This window comes from Perognathus longimembris, chromosome 17 (assembly GCF_023159225.1).
Source record: "Perognathus longimembris pacificus isolate PPM17 chromosome 17, ASM2315922v1, whole genome shotgun sequence".
Classification (NCBI taxonomy): Eukaryota; Metazoa; Chordata; class Mammalia; order Rodentia; family Heteromyidae; genus Perognathus; species Perognathus longimembris.
The window spans coordinates 12,626,904-12,641,907 of record NC_063177.1 but is presented as its reverse complement, the minus strand read 5'-3'; the positions used below and the strand labels follow the sequence as shown (position 1 = coordinate 12,641,907).

General features: G+C 39.8%; 1 protein-coding gene across 1 annotated transcript; it reads right to left on the bottom strand.

The window, feature by feature from the left end:
* Positions 1-95: 95 nt before the first annotated feature.
* Zswim7 (zinc finger SWIM-type containing 7) lies at positions 96-14,999 on the bottom strand. Its single transcript, XM_048366731.1, has 5 exons — positions 14,819-14,999; positions 10,275-10,296; positions 6,952-7,054; positions 1,453-1,557; positions 96-483 (listed from the first exon to the last, which is right to left on the bottom strand). Exons 1-5 carry the CDS (start codon positions 14,892-14,894, stop codon positions 379-381), a joined length of 411 nt encoding a protein of 136 aa, XP_048222688.1. The 5' UTR covers positions 14,895-14,999; the 3' UTR covers positions 96-378.
* Positions 15,000-15,004: the final 5 nt, after the last annotated feature.

Here is a 15,004-nt window from a genome sequence, read left to right as displayed (position 1 = left end):
AGCATCAGCTTTGAATAAAAAAAGACAAGCAAGAGCACAGAGGCCTGAGTTCAAGTCTCAGTACCAGTACACACAAAGAAAAAAAAATCCATGTAGTGAGCACAGCATGATATTTCTTTGAATATGCAATACTTGATTCCCTGTATAGACATATTTCCATGAGAAGACTGCACAGGGCTCCTAACTATACACACGCCCTTCATATTCCACACCTCCAACCCAAAGCCCCTCCCGCAGCCTATTAGAGAAAAGAGACACTAACAAGAAGTCTCTGAACAATCCATTTCACTTTTCTTTCTTGTGATCCATGGTATGTTAAATTCAAATCTTGGTGGGCTTTTGTTTTCAAAGATAATGTTCCATCCGTACTTTTCTTGCTTATTTCTTCTCCATCAATATGTCAGTCAGTTGTTTGTCAGAGACACTGACCTGCTGGCAGGTCCTCATAACCTGACTAAGATAAACTGCCAAGAGATGCTTGCACTGGAATACAAAACACAAACTTATTAGGAACAGATAGGGCTGCAGCTGACCAGTGTCATTATCATTATCTGAGAAGAGGAGGAAGTGGAGGAGGAGGAGGAAGTTGGCTGTGCTTTCAGCTAAGGTTCTTCCTTGCCTTCAAAAAGCCATCACAGCACTGGCTACCATTCCTTGAGGCAGTAGGCTGCTCAGCACTCCTCACAGATGATCTCATTTAAATTTGACAACCACACCTTGAGGACAGCAATTAGCCCTGTTTTATCCATATGCTCAGAATCTACAGGCTATTCCTTTAACCACTGTCATATTTCTGGGATGGGGCAGGGTTGGAAGTTGGGGAAACACTTATGATTCATCAGCTATGAATGTGGCCTTCTGAGAAATGGGATACCCAACCTGGCAACCAGTTCCCAAGAGATGTTTTAGAAGCTAACAGTGTGAAAGAAGTAGAAGAATAGGGGCAGACCCCATTACTTTCTTCTTTCCAGCTCTTAGGATGGTAGTGGCTTTCCTTCACTTTGAAATAAGTATATGAATATGTCCTAATCCTGCTTGGTGCGCCTGATGCTCTAGACTAATAAAATCAGCAAAAGCTTAAAGGGACAGGAAAAGGCACTCCTGCCTCATGTTAGGTGCCACCCTGCCTTTCTGGAGCTGAGGATATTCAGTTGCCAACATCCAATTTAGTTCCTCTTTCTGTTTGGCCATCCAGTGCCTATGTCCAGGATCACCCTGTTATTCTCCCCCAAACGTCATCTGTGGCCTTTTAAATGAAAAAGCAGGAAACTGATGTAGTTCTAAAAGCGACACTGCACTTCAGGAGGCCAGACACAGAAGAGATGACTGAAGATGAGGATATTAAACCAATATTTCAACACACAATGCAATTCCCAATTTGTGAAACTCTTAAACCACAAAATAAGGGCTGAAAGTTTCTCCTACACTGGCAGCAGCCTTTCCCTTCCTTACCAGCAGGCTGTCACTTTTCCGCAGCACTGAGAAGGCAAATGCAGGACAGGAACAGTAATGACAAGAAGCCAAACATGTGTATGTTTTACCAGAACTTCCAAGTACCTAGAAAGAAAAAACAAAAACAGATGGGATCAGACCCCATCTTCACCCTGACTTTATCCATGTAGTGACTCAGCACTACAGTCTGCACTGGAAAGAGCTGCAGTATTTTATGTAAAGTGGTAAATTCATCATCTCTTCCCTTCAGCAAGCACACTGCACACTCCATGTCTCTCCATGCTCTCTGCCCTTTATGACTTGAGGCAATGGAACTGAAGAGTTTTAGGCTCCTTAAACCATCTTCACAAACCATTTTGTTCCTATGCCTAGTGATTCATAGGGCTGACTCAAGAAGGGAAAGGGGAAGCGTCTCTCTCTACATTTTATTGTAGGGTTTCTTAATCTTTGGTATTTCACAGCATGTGCATACATTTCTAATGCTTCTATCACAGACCTAAAGAAAACATAGGAACAGGTAAAGAGTGGCTAGATCTTGGGATAAAAAAGTAGAGAAGGGCTTTTGAAAAGCATTTGGGAGTGAGAAGAGTAAATACAGCAAAGAATCTTGTGAAAGAGATGACTCAGCCACTCAGGATGGAGGTCTCAGGAAGAGGCAAGCCCAGATCTGTCTGCTCATCTAGCAGGATGGAAGGAAGAACACAGATAAGTGTGTGTGGGTGTTGATAGCAGTCACAAAGGGCTTTAAAAAAAAAGAGATAAAGTAAGATTTGTTTGTATGTGATTAGACAAATTTGTTGGAGAAGTCTCTCTACTACCAAGTAGCCAAAGATTTGATGAAAACCTCTCAAACAGTGGGCCAAAACCTTTTCTCCTTTCAAGTTGGTTCATTTCAGGAACCAATAGCTGACTAACACAGAGCTTCATTCCTAACTTCCAAACTGGAAATATAAGATTATTATTAGTATCCAAGGAAAGCAGAAATAACCCAAGGGCTAGTTTACAATGAACTGTTACTTACAAATTTGCCACAGGGCTTTCAAATTAATTTAGGCTTTATCATGGCAATCTAAATGAAAAAGTTTTTTTTTTTTAAAGAAAAATTATGTCATCTCAAGATTCACCCACTTCTCCTACAGATTAAGGTAACTGTAAGATTAACTATAGAAATACAGCAGATTCAGGTGTTGTGATTTTGTTTTATGGGTCACATGACACAGCCATTTTGGTGAAGGTTTTTGACCAAGTTGGCAAAATTCATTGGGGGTTGCTAGATGACCAGGAATGGCCAATGGTTGGTAAGATGACAAGTGTACCCATTAAGAATTTTAGCTCCACTGAAGGCTAACACTCTACCATTTTAGTCACAGCGCCACTTCCAGCTTTTTCTCTTTATGTGCTTTTTCTGTTTCTGTTTATGTGCTGAGGAATCAAACCCAGGGCTTCATGCATGGTAGGCAAGCACTCTACCACTAGACCACATTCCCAGCCAATTGTATGATTGTGTTTTTCCACTACTCAACAAGAAACACTGGCCCCCCACCCTGTAGAAACCTTGCACTTTGTATCTTTGTTGTAGCTATTCACACACACAGATATGTATACATATAAATCTTATTTATTTTTGCTTGTGATCTTCCCCAGGGCTGTGGGGAACGGGCACTGCTTTAGAAACCACTGTACAGATGTTTTTATAGCTGGAAAGTCTTCACTGTGATGGATGATAAATTTTTTAAATTGAAAAAAAAAGAATTTTAGCTCCATTTTAAATTGAGTATTGAAAAGTCACATCTTACATATTTCTTATTGCAAGACCTTGGGTTGTTATAACTTGTCACAGACACCAATGTGTCTGGGAGACGTTCACTGGAGAGACAGCATTACAGTAGATTGTCACTGAAGTCTAAAGAAAACCAGCAAAGTGACATGAATGATCCTTGGATGTCCAAACTTATACCAATGGATAATATTTTAGAGTTCTTCCTTTAGTGATCTGTGCTTTCTCTTTCCAGATTTCAATGTAAGGAGTAATAAGTCTTGGTGATTCTGTACTAATCTGAGAGATGATTAAGTTGTTCCTTCTTGTTGTGGATCCTCAATCCATCTGAGTGCTACCTGGACTATGTTGGTGACTTAGTGATCAGGGCAAATTCCACAGAAGCTCTCTTGCCTGATTCCTTCAAAGGCTGACTGAGATTCAAAGTCAACTGTTCAACTGCTTGAGGCAGTAAATACAGTAAAGAGAGTATTTTAAGTTTGTTTCTTCTTTATCTAGCGGTGAACAACAAATGAACCCAACTTATCAGGCAAAAAAATCTGCATTAGAAATGTTCAAAACTGGAAATTGACCTTAGGGATAATTTAATTCAGTTCCTTTCCCCTTCAATGGAAAAATGACCTTCTTTTACAGGAATTGTTTCTACTTCTTCCACTCATATTCTGGAATGTTTCTCCCCCAAAGAAATAAGATTTTAGAAAAGAAATATTCAGGAAAGAAGATATGCAAGACCAAGACTCGATTTGTAGAAACCTCTGTAGAGGAAGTCTGCTATGAAGACTTCAGTGACACTCCAAGGAGGGCAGCCCACCTCTGCAATCATCCATTCACAGGTACGGTTTTATTTTGTGTGTGTGTGTGTTGTGTGCTAGTACTGGGGCTTGAACTCAGGATCTTGAACTTTTTCCCTCAAGGCTGCTATTCTACCACTTGAGCCACAGCTCCACTTCCTGCTTTTGGAAATAAGAGTCTGGAGGATTTGTCTGTGAGAGCTGGATCTGAACTGAGAATCTCAAATCTCGGTGTCATGAGTAGATAAGATTATAAGTGCCTGACTTAGTTTTTATTTTTTGGTTGCTCAAGACTCTTAGGATAAATTGTAGTTTCAAGCTGTATTTAAATTATTTTTTCCTTTGGCCAGTGCTGGGGCTTGAACTCAGGGCCTGAGCACTGTCCCTGGCTTCTTTTTGCTCAAGGCTTAGTACTCTACCACTTGAGCCTCAGTGCCCCTTCTGGCTTTTTCTATATATGTGGTGCTGAGGAATCAAACTCAGGGCTTCACTAGGCTATATTCCCAGCCTTGTATTATTTTTTATTTATTTATTTGTTTGTTTGTTTATTTTGCCAGTCTTGGAGCTTGAACTCAGGACCTGAGCACTGTCCCTGGCTTCTTTTTGCTCAAGGCTAGCACTCTACCACTTGAACCACAGCTCCCCTTCTGGCTTTTTCTATATATATGGTGCTGAGGAATCAAACCCAGGGCTTCATGTATATGAGGTGAGCACTTTCCCCCTAGGCCATATTCCCAGCCCAGCCCTGTATTTTTTAATTCTTCTGTTTGGCAGAAACTCTCTAGAGAAAGGATTATTCATTCCTGTCTTACTAAACATACACTGGCTATATGACTTGCATTAGCAAAAGCAATGTAAATAGCCAAGCAGAAACTTAAAAATTTGTTGCATATTATGTTATGACTTTTACAACACTCCACATATTACTTCACCAAAACTAGGATCCTAAATAAATGTGTTTTGGAGCAGAGCAAGTGGACGTAACTCCATTTTTGTAAGTCTTTCAGATTTGGAGATCATTGTTCCTGCAGCCTTATTTAGCCTCTCCTGACCAACTATGTCCCGTCCTAAGTGAACCAAGCTTCTCAAAAGCAGCTCAGCAACAAAACGATGACTTTAGAGTAATATATACATTATACATGGAGGAAAGTAAGTCTATGAGGGTTGACCTATGGGACTAAAGGATGACTTATGGAAAGATAACTAGCTGAGTATCAAGGTGATGTGTGACACAACTATATACAACCTCTGAATGAAGCTAAATTCTTAGTATGTTACTAAACAAATCAACCATTAAGGTTAACATTAACATGTGGATTTCTATAGTTTCATTTAATTTAAAGCCCATGCTGACAGCCACAGACCTAGGAATTTAACTCTTTTATGACTAATTTAACACAAGGTGTGAATGACAAAAAGTTGAACAATTTATGTTGACTACCAGAACAAAAAGGGAAACTAATTTTAAAAATTTAAACAAGATCTTTAAGATATAACTAATAACCAGATCACAGAAGTGGAGGGTGGTAAGAACCTGCTTACCCAGGTCTAGTGTTATACTTACAAATGGAACTGAGACCAAAGTTCTATAAGTGAAGACACAGTGCTGGAGTTTTCAGTTTTTTAACTACGTAACAAATAATACAGGAAAGAAAACAAAAATACTTCTTCATGTACAAACAATATGTTAAGAGATTGCTTATTCATCTCCAAGTTCACCATGAGAAAATGCTCCTTCTAGAGTTTCTTCCGAGTAGGAAAATATCAAACAAAAGTTTTAACTGTAAATCTAGCATCCAAAGGCACTCAATTTTCCTTAGTGAAACACATGGTGTTTTGCCAGGTCAACAAAGTTAGGCGATGATGTGGAATGGCAGGTTAACTAAGCGAAGGCACATAGTCTCAAAGCAAGCTTTCCTCAACTCATTTACTACCCAGGAATTAACTGCTATGCTTCTCAATGAATTAACTGACATGGTCTAAGTGCTAAGAGGTTCACTGTAAATAAAGCAGAATCCAATAAAAAAATTTCTCCCAGCTTGGTCTTCAGCAAAGCCTGGACAACAGATGAGCCTTTTCCACATCACTGCTAGATCCACACAATGATACTGGATATAGTTAGTTACTAAGTGCCTAGTGAAACTATGTCAAGTGATATAAGCCAAGCAAAGAAGTCAGAATGCTACCTTATCTCATATATGGAACCTAAAATATTTGAACCCATAGGTGCAAGAAAGTAGAATAGAGGTTTCCAGAGAACTAGGGGGTGGAGAAGAGGAAGTTAAGGGAATATGAGTAAAAATGTTCAGTTATGCAGGAAGAATAAGCTCAGATCAATTGTACAATATAATGACTATTGTTAACACCAATGCATTGTATACTTCCTAAGAGTAGATTTTAAGTATTCTCATAAAAGATGAGTATGTGAGGGCTAGGAATATGGCCTAGTGGCAAGAGTGCTTGCCTCCTATACATGAAGCCCTGGGTTCGATTCCTCAGCACCACATATATAGAAAACGGGAGAAGTGGCGCTGTGGCTCAAGTGGTAGAGTGCTAGCCTTGAGCAAAAAGAAGCCAGGGAGAGTGCTCAGGCCCTGAGTCTAAGCCCCAGGACTGGCAAAAAAAAAAAAAAGAGTATGTGAGGTAACAGAAATGCTAATAGCCTGGCTGAAGCCCTCTTAGGAGGTATACATGCATCAAAACATTTTATATGCCATACCAGTATAGTTTTGTCAACTTAAAATTATTTGTTAATTATACTAAATTATAAAATTTTACTAAATTACAAAATTATGTTAATGGTACTAAATTGGCTCAAAAGCTTTTGAGTACCCCAGGAAATACTTTAAGAAGATCTTAGCTTCCAGAGATTCATAAAGAGATTTGTGTCTTAGGGTTTTGTTAAGATCATCCCCACCTCTAAACATCTACCTGGTAAACACACCGTCCACTAGGGGATGAGATTAAAGTGATGGACTGTCGATCAACTAGGTCCAAGGCCTGGATGGCTGATGAGCCAAAGATAAACTTCAGCCTGGGAAATAAAAAGGCTTCGAGTTAGAGGGTCTGACCTTAGTCATCTCAGTAACTTGACCTGAACAATCACGTGACATCCTTGACAATACATATATATTTTTTTAATGCTGGGAGTTGAGCCCAAGGAACCATGCATGCCAGAAAGCATTCTAGCACTGAGTTACACCCCTAGTCCATTCATCCTTAGTGATTCTTAAAAACTCGTTTGAAAAAAAGTTACTCATGTTTATTTCAGGTGTTCCTTTTTTTAAGTGAATGAACTATTGCAGATAAGCCCTCTTTAGAATCTTTTGTTGTACTTCCTTATACTTCTGCTCACCTTCCTTTAATTTCTTTGGCAGTTATATGCATTTCTTTTCTTTTTGTTTGGTTCTGGAGATTGAACACAGGGCTTCACACATGCTAAACACAATCTACAACTGAGCTACATCCCTAGCACGTGAATGTATCAGATTCTTTTTTTTTTTTTTTTTTTTTTGGCCAGTCCTAGGCCGTGAACTCAGGGCGTGAGCACTGTCCCTGGCTTCTTTTTTGCTCAAGGCTAGCACTCTGCCACTTGAGCCACAGCGCCACTTCTGGCCATTTTCTGTATATGTGGTGCTGAGGAATCGAACCCAGGGCCTCATGTATACGAGGCAAGCACTCTTGCCACTAGGCCATATTCCCAGCCCCATGTATCAGATTCTTTCCTGTTAATGTTTCTGTCTTTTTTATTATACATAATATATACATGCACACATGTGTATATGTACATATAAGGACACATCTACATATTATTGTTTTTATAAATTAGAAGATATAATAGGCATATTTCTTATTTCACTTTTTTACAAATTAGTCTCATATACAAAACTATTGGGGAGATGTGAAAGAATGCTTTTGAGTTATTAAACATACAAAAATTTAGTCCATAAAAATAAAACTTAATGAGAACCTTATCAGAGATAATAAGTTTAGAAAAAAATATTTTGCTTGTTTTGTTTTTTTGCCAGACCTGGGGCTTGAACTCAGGGCCTGAGCACTGTCCCTGGCTTCTTTTTGCTCAAGGCTAGCACTCTACCATTTGAGCCACAGCACCACTTCTGGCTTTTTCTATATATGTGATGCTAAGGAATCGAACCCAGGGCTTCATGTACACGAGGCAAGCACTCTACCACTAGGCCATATTCCCAGCCCCAAGTTTAGAATTTTTTAAATCTACTTTTTCTATTTTTATGACCTGTTATGAGCATCTCTTGAATGGATTAAGTTTTTTGTTTTTTGGTTGTTTTTTTTTTTTTTTTTTTGCCAGTCCTGGGCCTTGGACTCAGGGCCTGAGCACTGTCCCTGGCTTCTTTTTGCTCAAGGCTAGCACTCTGCCACTTGAGCCACAGCGCCACTTCTGGCCGTTTTCTGTTTGTGGTGCTGGGGAATTGAACCCAGAGCTTCATGTATAGGAGGCAAGCACTCTTGCCACTAGGCCATATTCCCAGCCCCGGATTAAGTATTTTTGTATATCACTCCTAATGCCCTCAAAGAATTCTCCTCAGTTATTTTTTTGTTTGATTGTTCCCAGGATTTTTTGTTTTGCTTTGTTGCTATCATAAACAATACTGGATGAGTGAGATCACTGTCAAATGTTAATGAGTACTATGATTACTTCCTTGGGGTACATTCTTGTAGGTAGACTATCTAGTTGAAGACAATGTGTTTTAAAAGCTGTATTACCTGTTGCCAGGTTACCTTCCAATTTACATTCCTACCAGGTATCAGTTATTTCTTCATATAACTCCCATTTTTCTGTGGCTGCCAGTTTTGTAGATGAAAAGCTATATTACTATTGTTGTTATTATTATTATTGTGCCAGTATTGGGGCTTGAACTCAGGGCCTGGGCACTACCACTTGAGTCACACCTCCACTTATGGCTTTCTGGATAATTAGATATGAGGGTTCCATGGACTCTCCTGCCCCGGTTAGCTATGGACCTTCATCCTCAGATCTTAGCCTCCAGAGTAAGTAGGACTATAGGCATTAGCAACCCACACATGGCAAAAAGCTGTCTTGTTATTTTGCTTTTTTATGGTAACTGGTTAGATTTGTCATTTTTTCCTCCAAAGCTTTTGGCTATTTGTGTTGTTTTATTAGTTGTCCACCATTTTTGGTTTTAAAGTGGTAATTCGTTTTTCAATAACAATGTACAATCCTTATTTTTAAAAGAATCTAAGAAACAGAGAAAACAAGCCAGGTACTGGTAGCGCATGGCCATAATCCCAGCTACTCAGGAGGCTGAGATCTGAGGATCGAGGTTCAAAGCCAGCCTCAGCTGAATAGTGAGACTCTTATCTCCAATAAACTACTCAAAAAAGCCAGAAGTGGAGCTGTGTTTCAAGTGGTAGAGCACTAGTCCTGAGCACCAAGAGGCTTAGGGACAGCACCCAGGCCCTGAGTTCAAGCTCCAAGACCAAGAAAAAAAAAAGGAATAGAGAAAACATTAAATCCTTTCTCTAAATCCCACCACCCTCCTTCCTTTTAAGGTAACCACTGGCTGATGATTGAACCCAAAGCCTTGTACTTGTCTGGCACGCTGCCTACCATTGAGCTACGCTATCTAAGTCTATCTTTAGGAATTTAAATATACAAATGTGTATACATGCAACAAATGTAACTTCTTTCTTGGCAGCTTTCACTTTTTTATTGGTATTGAGAGTATAATTATATTTTTGGATACATAAAGAAAATATAAAGGAAAACAGTACTTGATTTCTGTACTTTTTGTGGGAGGCTAAGGCAGGAGGATCATGTGTTTGAGACCAGCCTAGGCTCAAAAAACAAATAAATGACCAAACAACAAAATCCACCAAAAGCTGAATTAAAATAAGTGGCATTTTTTCTTTTTTAGGTATTTACATTATCATCTATAAATAACGACTGTCTTTCTGTAAAGATACATATACTTCTAGTTTTCTTCCTATGTTATGTATACTTCTAGTTTTTTTTCCTATGTTAGTCTTACAGCTACAGTTTCTCTAGTGACAAATAGGTCAATACAGGAATGCCTTATACTGACCAATATGTTGACTATTCACTTGGAGAGACTTTCTTTAAACAATCATATAAAAAATATTGTTCCTAGTTTAGTATAACTTCTAAAATGTTAACAATTGATATTGCAAGAGTTTGGCTCTTAAAGCACACTAATGGTTAAAAAAATTATAAAGAGAACAGAGCATGTACTTACGATAAGAGATGCTCATCAGGAACTGTAATACAGAAATGGAAATATATTAGTCATGTTAAACTAGTGACCAGAAACACAAAGATCTTAAAAAGACTATAAACAAAAAGACTTCCATGTAAGATGGTGAGTTTAACCTACATGTCTAATTTTTTAATTTCCCAAATCCCACTGAAACAATAATAGAAGGGTTAAAAAATAACCTCTGGGAATGAGAAAGATAGGGAGAAACAACAGCTAAGGTATGCTGGAAGCTGGTAGAAGAGTAGGAAATAATTTTTAAGATCTCAGAAAACAGAATCTTAAACAAGCCAACCATCAACCTAGTTTATAATCCAGAATCCAGCATCTCTTTTCTACATGCCCTCCTCAAAAGGAACCCTCGGAGGTGGGGATCAAGCATGGATACTGAAATAATAAAGATTCTTTCAAAGTAAGCTTAAGAAGTGTTAGGCTCCTTCCTTCATTCTGGGAAGCATAGGCTTGTGTTCTGGAGCCATATAAACACAGGGTATCTGCATGAGGGGAAGACAACAGGAATAGTGGAGCCAAGAGTGTCACTCCCCACATAGGAAGAGTTCCTGCTGTTTTCCCCAGCATCGAACCATAAGCAATCAGGCCTTCAACTACTATGTCTTTATTTCGAGATACTGAGGATTGAACCCAAGACCTCACGCTAGACAATCATTCTACCAATCACTGAGCTACACAGTCTGTAGTCAGACTTTCATGCTCCAGGCTGGAAGCCTTCACTGCCAGTCAGAATGTTTTCCCCAACGAAGTAGTCTGTCCAAAACAATTATAGTGACACTGACTATCCATAAGCTCCTCCACACCCAGTCTCCTACTCTTACACATGACCAGACAACTAAAAATTACCAAACAAAGGAAAGAAGACATAACAAAACAAATGGGAGCTAATTAAAGGAAAAAATTGCAGAGAGAAGAAAAGTTCAGACACCTATCATTAATACCGTGAGGGGGGAAAAACCCCCACAAGCTAATGCAATTACAAAATAGGCACAAGAGCTAGTAGAGGATCTTTAGAGGAAAAAATTTATAAGTTAAACATGACAGATTAAGCAACAAAACAACATGGAAAATCTGGCAGATATAGCTGAAGGAAGTAGAGAAAATGAACAGGACGAAATACAAGAGAGATGATAAGACGCTCAGAGAGACAATACATTACATTCAAAAAGCAAGAATGAAAGAAAAAAACAACAACAAAGAAAATTCATCCATCAAGCAAACCAAGAAAGCTTACAGAATTGAAGACTATGAATTTCTAGCTTGCAAAGATCCACTGAGTACCCACATGGGATAGTGAAAAATCAAGACAAAACCTTTGCCGATGATTCAGAACCTGGTCTTAAAGAGAAGATGCAGTTGGCCCTCTGTGTCCAAGGATTCCACCAGCCTTTGATAAACAATTCAAGAAGTTGGGCACATGCCTACTATAATCAGTGAGCTGGAGGTCAAATTGGACTACATAGTAAGACTCTGTTTCCAATACCTCCCTCCATGAAAACCAATCTATGTTTGTACTTAACATGTACAGACTTTTTGGTCATTATTCCCTTAACCATTCAGTATATCTACATAGAATTTACATGGTATCAGGTATATGCGTAATCATGAGTATATGAGGATATGTATAAGTACACAGGTTATATGCCATTTTATATAAAGGATTTGACTATCAGTGGTATCCACAGAGAGTCCTGTGAGTAATCCTCCATTGATACCATGGGACAAATATGATCCAAACTTCTAGATATAATAAAAACCATACACAAAAACCAGTGGCAACACTAGAAGCTAGTGGAATAACACTTTCAGATGTCTGGAGAAATATTATTTCCAACATATAATTTAATATCTAAACAACCTATCAATTAAGTATGAGGGTTAAAGAAAAAACTTTTTCAGACATGCAAAGCCTCAAAGACTACATCTCATTCCTCCTTCTTAAAGAAGAAACTAGAGTATGTGTGCCATAAAATAAGGTAGAAAACCAGAAAGAAAAAAAATATAGAATATACTAGACACAAGGCCCAACAAGGTAAAGGGAATTCTCAAGATAGTAACAGTGAAGGGAGATCTCAAGAGACAGCTAAGAAGATTAGCTAATCCATACTAGGCAAGTCAAAGGCTCTAGGAGAAATTTCTTCAGGAAAATAAAGCTGTAAAATGCCTCATTCACCAGAACATTTTGATTGGAAATTTGATTGGAAGCATTAAACATAAATGCACAGATAACTAAGCAAGAAGTCAAAGCTAAGAGGGTTTTAACTCCAGGAAAACCAAAAAGTTACAGAGGAAAAGTAATCAAAGCTTCCTGCATGGCTCAGCTATAACTAGATTATATTTCATCTTACACATATAAATTTGGGATCCTGATTTAAAAATTACTACTGAAGAATTGGAATTAGGAAGTGTGTATGACTACCTAGAACCAAGATACTGAGAAAACAGTTCTGCTGTGCTAGGAATATTGCTCAGTGGTAGAGTATTTGCATAGCATAAGCGTATGCAAAATCCTAAATTCCATCCTCATCACTGAAGAAAAACAAAACCATAATTGTCAGATTGGTTCTACTAAAAACATGAATCAATGGCTGGTCCCAGTGTCTGAACCATGATTGTCAAGGGCACCTTTCAGGGCCAATTCAAGATTGTCAGTGTATGGACTAATCCATTCTGGCACAGACCCCAGAGGTCTGGCAAGGTCTGGCAATGGTATAATGTTCATATCATTCCCAAATTTGACCATCAACCTTAAGAATTCAAGAATACTGTTTGGGCAAACAATATTTTGGCCTTTCTTGATTTGAATGCCTCGCTGGCCTAAAATTACCTTTACTTTTGACTGAAAGGAGAGAACAAAAGTTGGCTTACTTTGCTATCTTTCCAAAACAAACTCAAGGGGGTTGAGGATTTAGCTCAGAAGAAAAGCAATGCCGAGTTCCATCCTCAGCTCCCAAAAAAAAAAAAAAAAAAAAAAAAAAAAAAATCTCAAAGGGTTGGGGGTGTGGCTCAACTGGTAGAAGGCTACCCAATGAGCAAAAGCATTAGGTATTGAGGTCAAGTCCCAGTCTTGGACACACAAACACACATTAAAAAAAAAAAAGCCACAAGGCGTTGGTGGCTCACAACTCTAATCCTAGCAACTCAGGAGGCTGAGATGTGAGGATCGCAGTTCACAGGAAACCTTCACAGCAGGAAAGTCGTGACACTCTTAACTCCAATTAACCACCAGAAACCAGAAGTGGTGTAGCGCTAGCCTTGAGCAGAAGAGCTCACAAGCTCCAGGACCAACAAAGAAAAAGTCCAAATGAATTCAAACCTGCACATAGTGCACAAAAATGAACATGCCAAAGCAATTTGGAGTTCCAATCTGAAAATTACAAAGTAACCATCTGATATTCAAAGAGTTTTAGTTACAACCTGTCCCCCCCACCCCCCCACCCCCAGTTTAGGACTGAATTCTGGGCCTTGCATTTGCCAAAAGTGCTCTTCCACTGAGCTAAATTCCCAACCCCAGAAGCACAGTTCTAATCAGTATGTGCGGGCGCTCTGCTCCTGAAGCTGAATTCATGGCCTGGGTATTGTCCCTAAGCTTTTTTGATCAAGGCTTGCACCCTACCATTTGAGCCACAGCTCCACTCTGGCTCTTTTTCTTTCTTTCTTTCTTTTTTTTTGGGGGGGGGGGGGTGCTGCTTAATTGAAGATAAGTCTCATAGACTTTTCTGCCCAGGCTGGCTTTGAACCGAGAGCCTCAGATCTTAACCTCCTGAAGAGAGCTAGGATTACAGGCCTGAGCCACCAGCCACCGGCTTTAATTAGCACTTTTTTTGTTTGTGCCAGTCCTGGGGCTTGAACTCAGGGCCTGAGCACTGTCCCTGGCTTCTTTTTGCTCAAGGCTAACACTCTACCACTTGAGCCTCAGCGCCACTTCCGGCTTTTTCTGTTTATGTTGTGCTGAGGAATCGAACCCAGGGCTTCATGCGTTCACGGCGAGCACTCTACCACTAGCACATTCTGATGAGAAGTTTTAAACTTGTGAGCTAAGATCACCTTGGCCGTGATTTTGGTGACATAGGTACAGAGCACTCTCTGCTGGCCAAAGGAAGAAAGGCACTTGCACAACCATCCAGCCATTTTTTGCACATGCATTTGGATTTTGTGACCACAAAAATGTTCATTTCCTGAGCAAAGCACACGATACCATTAATTTTTAAGTTATCGGGACTTTAAAAACCTGATAAGATTAACAATTCAAAATAGTGAATAAGGTAATTCGAAAGTCTTCTCCCCACCTTCCTGCTAGCTCCTTAAATAGGTGCTGGATAACATTTAGAACTTTCATTCGACCAAGTTTATTTGCTTTATTCCTTTCGAGGTAGTGGAGTTTGAACTCAGGACCTCGCACTGGCCTAATTTCACCCATTACTAATTGCTACCCTAGAACAGCCAGGCCAGGGGCCGGCGCGCGGAGGCCCCGGGCCCACGCCCTCCCGCCTCCACGCCCGGCGGCCCCGTACTTCGCGCGCTCTCCCGCACCGCCGCGGACATCTCGCTCAGGAGCTCTTCCACCACTTCCGGCAGCACGACGGCCATGCTGCCACGGGCTGAGCGCCCCACAGCAAGCGTCAAGGCAAGGCTGGAACCACCGGTGGAAAATTCCCCCCGGCAGACAGGGCGGGACGAGACAAAGTGATGTGAGCTTG

What these genes read in the sequence shown, in the direction of transcription:
- Zswim7 (XM_048366731.1), bottom strand. Translation starts at nt 14,894, where the DNA reads ATGGCCGTCGTGCTGCCGGAAGTGGTGGAAGAGCTCCTGAGCGAGATG. An exon ending in GGTGCGGGAGAGCGCGCGAA is followed by an intron (nt 10,297 to 14,818) that starts GTACGGGGCCGC and finishes TCTGTATTACAG; the next exon opens with TTCCTGATGAGCATCTCTTA. An exon ending in CCTGATGAGCATCTCTTATC is followed by an intron (nt 7,055 to 10,274) that starts GTAAGTACATGC and finishes TTTATTTCCCAG; the next exon opens with GCTGAAGTTTATCTTTGGCT.